This window comes from Bidens hawaiensis, unplaced genomic scaffold (assembly GCF_021521415.1).
Source record: "Bidens hawaiensis isolate Kalapana, Puna unplaced genomic scaffold, B.hawaiensis_p1.1 tig00026818_1, whole genome shotgun sequence".
NCBI classification, from domain to species: domain Eukaryota; kingdom Viridiplantae; phylum Streptophyta; class Magnoliopsida; order Asterales; family Asteraceae; genus Bidens; species Bidens hawaiensis.
The window spans coordinates 15,309-21,887 of NW_027494310.1; the positions used below are offsets into that span (position 1 = coordinate 15,309).

Consider the following 6,579-nt stretch of genomic DNA (forward strand, 5'->3'; position numbering starts at 1 on the left):
CATGACACATCATGTTAATGTTAATATAAAATAGATTCATATCGTTGTAACATATATGGTATTGAACGAGTGTTAATAAAATAATACAAATGATTTTGTTTAATCCAAATTCAATAATTCACAAACTTTTTGTTTTCTTTTATAAATATATACATTTAGTGCGGTGATTTTCCCAAAGACTTTTGACTACTTTAAAGGAGTCCTTTATTACATAAAAGGAATATTAAATACTACTTTACATCATCATCATCCTCAACACAACACACCTTCTCTCTGTCTCTCTAAAGTTAGAATTAATGGCGTCACAGACATCATGTGTTCTAAGACTTTAGTTAAGAAGTTGTTGAAATCAGGGAAGCATGCGGAGATATGGCCGGAAAACCCACCTCAGAATCATGGCCGGGATACCGGAGAGGAAGTCAAGCCGCCGCCGGTAGCTAGTGTTCCGATGGCCCAAGGCGATGGAGTTCCGGCGGGTAGTGGTGATAAAATTAAAGAAGGCGGTGATGGTGACGGGAAAGTTAATGAAGTCAACGATGGTGTTGGCCGGAAAATAAACGGCGGCGGTGAAGTTAAGGAAGGTGGTAGTGGTGGCGGGAAAACTGAAGAGAAAAAACCGGAGAGCGGTGACCCATCTCCGGCAGCGGCTGAAAAGAAGGAACAACAGGCCGAGAATGACGGTGGTGAAAGAAAGAAAAAAAAAGAAACATCATCATCATCATCATCATCAAGTGCTCCGGCACCGGCGCAAACTACAACCAGATCTATTAACCAAAGCCCTCCACGTCATCACGGGTATGGATACCATCATCACATGCCGACACCAGTGTGCACGGTGAGCTACAACACGGCGCATCCTCCGGTCAACACCTCCTATTATGCGGCTGCGCCACCGCAATACGCCTATTCGCATGCGATGGCACCACCGCCACCGTCGGATTATGGTTCGTATGCTCAACAACAACAACCAGTGGATTCGTTTTGGGATGTTTAGTGATGAAAATCCAAACGGTTGTTTGGTTATGTGATTATGTTTAATGTGAGGATTAAATGGTTAACTTTTGCAGTTATGTAACTACATATTAAGTTTATGATTTAAAACGGTGTTCATTTCTTTTTTTTGAAACGTGAACTTCATAGAAACACCAAACCCGAAAACCGGGCCGGCCAGAACAAACAAACGACTACATATTCACAAATTTACACCAATCCCTCCCAACGAACTTGCCATTCATGGCCCTATGCTTAAACCAAAAAAAACTAACCACCTTGACTTCGCTAAAGATCTCGTCCACACTACGCTTTTTCCCATTGAATCTGAGGATGTTTCTGGCCTTCCACAAAACCCAACAAGCCGTGAACACAATACCGTGTAAAGCATTTCTTTCCGTCGTCCCTCTAATACCGGAATTATGAATTTCAAGAAGATCTCTAAAAAAAACAAAAAAATTCAAAACCCGACACCAAAAGCTATTTTTTTCCCATAAACCCAAAGCCAGAGGACAAGCAGTAAAAAAGTGAGTCACAGTGTCAGAACCAGCATTGCAAAACCTACACTCCTCGTCGGCCACAATCACAACCCTCTTAGCTAGTGCGTCCACCGTCGGTATCCTGTCCATAACCGCACGCCAAACCAGAATATTACACTTTAGCGGAACCCACTTACACCAATCCACAACAATCCGACTACTATAGTCCCTCTTCGAGTCAATAAGCTTTTTCACAACCGCAACCGAAAAACCTTCCGTTCCTAAACCCGCCCAACTCCAACAATCCGGATTACTGGACAGCCTCACCAAGTTCAAGACCGAAGTTAAGGACTGCCATTCTATCCTTTCTACTTCAGAATCTGGATCATGTCTCCATAACCACAGCCCCTCTCCCTCTAACCAATCTCTAACACTACAAGTTTTCACCACCTCTAAATGAAAAAGAGAAGGAAACTTGTCTTTCAACGGAACATCAAACAGCCACGGGTCGAGCCAAAACATAATAATATCACCCCTACCCACCGCACCTTTAAACAAAGCAACGAATAGTCAAGTTGTCCGCTATCGGCTTCTTAAGGACAGAAACGATATTACACCAAACTCCTCCGAACGACTTTTTCGCCGGGAAAAAATCCAAACCGGACCCTCCCTCGTGAAGCGCATTTATAACCCTCACCCACAAATTATCCTTCTCGGTCTTATATCTCCAAGCCCACTTCGCCAGTAACGCCGTATTCACATCTTTCAACTTATTAATCCCCAAACCTCCCATTTTCTTCGGAGACGCGACTCTATCCCACACAACCCAATGGACTTTTTTTTCCTCGGAAGAACCACCCCAGAGAAACCTTCTGATCATTGATTCCAGATCTTCCACTACTTTAACCGGAGCGCGGTAGAGCGAAAAAAAGAACGTAGGAAGGCTTTCAAGAACTGACCGAATCAATGTAACTCTACCACCTATAGAAAGAAAAGAAGATTTCCATAAGGAAAGACGCTTTTCAAAAATCTCGAAAACCGGTCTCCAATTATCAATACGGTTCATATTAGCCCCAACTGTTAAACCAAGATACTTAAAAGGAAGAGCCTCTGCTTTACAGCCCACTATCCTAGCCATATCTTCGATCTCCCCAAAGGGTACCTCAATACCGAACAAATTCGATTTCCCAAGATTTATTTGGAGGCCCGAGCACGCATAAAAACACCTCAGAATTCTCACCACATTAAGAATGTTATCCCTATTCCATTCTCCAAGAATAATAGCATCATCAGCATAAAAGAGATGAGAAACCGAAGGGCCATCATCGGGGGAGATTTACGCCATTAACAATACCCAAACTACACGCCTTTCTAATCATACACGATAAAGCTACCATCACAATGACAAAAAGAAAAGGGGACAGAGGGTCCCCTTGTCGCATACCTTTATTGCACTTAAATTCAAAAGTCAAGGCACCATTAACCAAAACCAACGCCCTAGCCGAAGTAATAACTCCCTTGATCCATAAACGCCACCTATCAGAAAACCCCATTTGAGAGAGGATATCCACCACAAAATTCCAATTAATGTTGTCGTACGCCTTTTCAAAATCGATCTTTAGAAAAAAAAACCTTTTTATTGCTTCTTTTGACCCAATTCAAAATTTCATTAATAATTAGCAGATCGTCCAAAATATATCTCCCACTAATGAAGGCAGACTGGGATGGCGAAATAATAAAATCCAACACTCTCTTAAGTCTCGTAGCCAAAATCTTAGAAATCACTTTGTTTATGATTCCCACTAGACTTAACGGGCGGTAGTCGTTCAGCCCAAGCGGGTCCTTGACTTTCGGAATCAGGGCAATAAAAGATGAACCACAACCCATGTGAATCACCCCAGTTTCGTAAAAACTGCCATAATTTTAATACCTAAAAGATGCCATAAAAGCTTAACAAAACGAAAATTAATACCGTCTGGGCCCGGGGCACGATCATCCCCACACTCGAAAACCACACTTTTAATCTCCTCCCGCGAGAACCTAGCCTCCAGATACAAGGCATCAGAGTCCGAAATCCGTTTTACGTTAGGGCAAATAAGCCTCGGTCGCTCCTCACAACCTTACACAAACTTATCTTTATAATACCTATAAACCTCTTTTTTGACTAAAGAAGGTTTCGAAACCCATGTCCCATTCACAAACAAACCGTGAATAAAATTACTAGCTTTCCTGCAGTTGGTCATGGCATGGAAAAACCTTCCTTAGCCCATCTAATCCTCGACCTATGTTTCAAATCACTGCATTTCCGTTCCGCTTCTTCTATTAAAACTTTCTCAAGGTCCGATAGAGCCAAAGCCGCCTCCTTAGAGCTCCTTTTCAACATATCATCCCTCCAAGCTTTTAATTTAACTCTAAGAACAACATCAAGAGGCCCATCTTGGACAGGATCCCCCCTAAGAGCCTTTACCAAACCACGAGTCCAAAATCCTGGCCCAAAGTTAGACGAAACTGATTTTAAAACGATAGGACAATGATCCGACCAAACACTAGAAAAAACCTCCACTCTCGCTATAGGCCATGAGTTGAAAAAACTCGGGTTCACCAAGAATCTGTCAAGTTTACTTCCATTACCCGAAGTACAAGTAAATTTCCTACCGATCATATTATATTCAATAAGCTGTTATGGAAAAGGTTGTTTTAGTCGTTTTATGTTCAATAAGGGCTTTTTTGTAACTTCAGGGTCGAGTTTGTCATTGTTCTATTGTTGGTTTGTATTTCGTTTATAGTCATTGTTCTATTGTTGGTTTGTATTTCGTTTATAGTCTGTAACTCATTCTCCCTCCATTTCTGTTATACACGCATCATAAGCCCCGCCTCACAAATAAATGTATTAAAATTGTTCGTCCTTAAAAACACAATTCCTCTTTTCTTCTCCTGTGACGACCCAAAAACCATCGTTCTCAGCGATCACTTGGACTATCTCATCCCACAGCAACTTTTTAGCCGTGACACTTTGCGGAGCGTAGACATTCAAGACATTAAGTTAATTGAGTTTTTAATATTACGTTTAATGTGATGTTGTGGTACACTGTTGGTGTTAGGCATGCCATTAGATATACTTTAATGTAAAACATAAATTAATGTTTTAAATATGAATTAACATTCATTACTGGTGATAAATTTGTTAAAAGGGCTATGGATTATGTTTTACATTTTTAAAAGATAAAAAAGAATATATTAAATCACAATTAATATATGAGTGAGATAGTGTTAAATGGATAAACTATTTGCTTTAATTGAGATAGAATAGAAAAAATAGAAATGAGTGATGTAGTGCTTAGAGCAATGGAAATGGTCTCCATGAGACCCCCGTGAGAGGTTGTTTGGCGCCGTGAAGGGCGTGAAACACTGCCCCCTTCCTCTGTGATCCTTCCACCGCCACTTCTTTCACGGCCATAGTTGGTGGGCCCACTCGATTTCAAACGGCTATATAGCCGTTGGGTGCCATAAAATTTAAAAAAAAAAACTTTTTTTTACCTATAAATACCTCACTATTTTATACAAAAAACATACCAAACTCACACATTTCTCTCTACTTTTTATAAATTTTCTCAACTTTTATAAAAAAAATATCATGGATCCCAACATGCCTCGTCTAACTCCGGAGCAATACGCATTGTGGCTCTCCCAATATTTCGGTCATATTCCCGCACCAAACGTCAACACACAACAACAAGGTGTTCCTTAACCACCTCTATTCCAAAACTTCCCAACCCAAACTCAAACCCCGCCGGTCAATTTGGGGGACCCGGATTCGGTTCCGGAAACCCAACCACATGTGGCGGAGAATAAAATACCCGAAACCGCCCAACGCAAGAAATCTGTACGCCGGAAAAGTCACAGAAGCAAACGCCGATGACCGAGGCGGCTCGATCGATACAAAGGTGGTCGGTGAAGGAAGAGCTTGCTTTGGCACAGGCGTGGGTTGACGTCTCCGAGCATCAGATCGTTGGTATTTATTGTAAATAGTTTTTATTATATATATGTTTTGTTATTTAAAGACGTTTATTTTTATATGCTTTCTTTTTTAAAAAAACAAGTTTATATATGTGTATTTTTTTAATTATATATGTGCATTTTTTTAATTATATATGTGTATTTGTTTACTTTCTTATTTATAGGTAACGAACAAACTATCGATGATTTGTGGGATCGGGTCGAGAAGAAGTTTTTTGAAGCTATGGGAAAGGGTCCCGACTACCGAAGGAGGGATCAAATCACGGGGAAATGGAGTCACATCAACAAGAAGGTGAACAAGTACATCGGCGTGTACGAGGAGCGTGCCAGAAACCGAAGAAGTGGCACGAGCGACGCCGATCTTCATAAGCAAGTGGCCGCTCGCTACCAAGATGATGGCCACACCGGAAATATCCCTTTCGAGTTATGGGAGCTTTTGACCGCCTCTCCGAAGTGGCAGCAACTACGGTTAGACTAGATGACGTCGGGGTCAAACAAACGATCCTCGGCCGACGCCGACATGGACGCCAGTCCCGGCGCATCCGACGGAAGGTCTAGGACTCATGTAAACTTAGACGACTTGGCCGACGAGAACCCCATTTAGCGCCCGATTAGTAGGAAGAAAGCAAAATCCATTGCTTCGGGGTCTGCTTCCGAAACCGAGGAAGTCGGCAAACTATTGGTTGAACAGATGCGAGTGTTCAACCTTAGGGAGGATGAGAGGGAGAGTCGGAGGATCGAGAAGGAGGAGATGGAGATCATGGCTGTCGACCTTGACACGTTAACGGGCTTCAAAAGAAGGTGGTACGAGAAAAAAACAAAACGAGATAGCCGAGAAAAACGAGTCGGTTTAGGAGTTTTTTTTAATAAGTAATGTAGGTTTTTTAAAATAAGTAATGTAGTTTTTTTAATAAGTTAGTTTTAATGTAGCTCTTTTATTTAATTTAATGTGTTATATCAAAAAATTTAAATTTATAAAAAAATTAATATAATAATGGTTTCACCCCCCCTGTTTCACACAACCCATTTTCAGTGAAAAATGTGGATGTGAAATGGGTATGTGAAAGCTGATGTGACGCAGACGTGGCAGAGA

General features: G+C 41.3%; 2 protein-coding genes and 1 pseudogene across 2 annotated transcripts; 2 read left to right on the top strand and 1 right to left on the bottom strand.

The window, feature by feature from the left end:
• The first annotated feature begins 313 nt into the window (after window positions 1–313).
• On the top strand, window positions 314–1,057 carry LOC143573990 (uncharacterized; annotated as a pseudogene).
• A 127-nt stretch (window positions 1,058–1,184) lies between these two features.
• LOC143573986 (uncharacterized) lies at window positions 1,185–1,991 on the bottom strand. Its single transcript, XM_077058730.1, has one exon. It carries the CDS (start codon window positions 1,989–1,991, stop codon window positions 1,185–1,187), a length of 807 nt encoding a protein of 268 aa, XP_076914845.1.
• A 3,393-nt stretch (window positions 1,992–5,384) lies between these two features.
• Window positions 5,385–5,964, top strand: LOC143573987 (glutathione S-transferase T3-like). Its single transcript, XM_077058731.1, has 2 exons — window positions 5,385–5,481; window positions 5,651–5,964. Exons 1-2 carry the CDS (start codon window positions 5,385–5,387, stop codon window positions 5,962–5,964), a joined length of 411 nt encoding a protein of 136 aa, XP_076914846.1.
• Window positions 5,965–6,579: the final 615 nt, after the last annotated feature.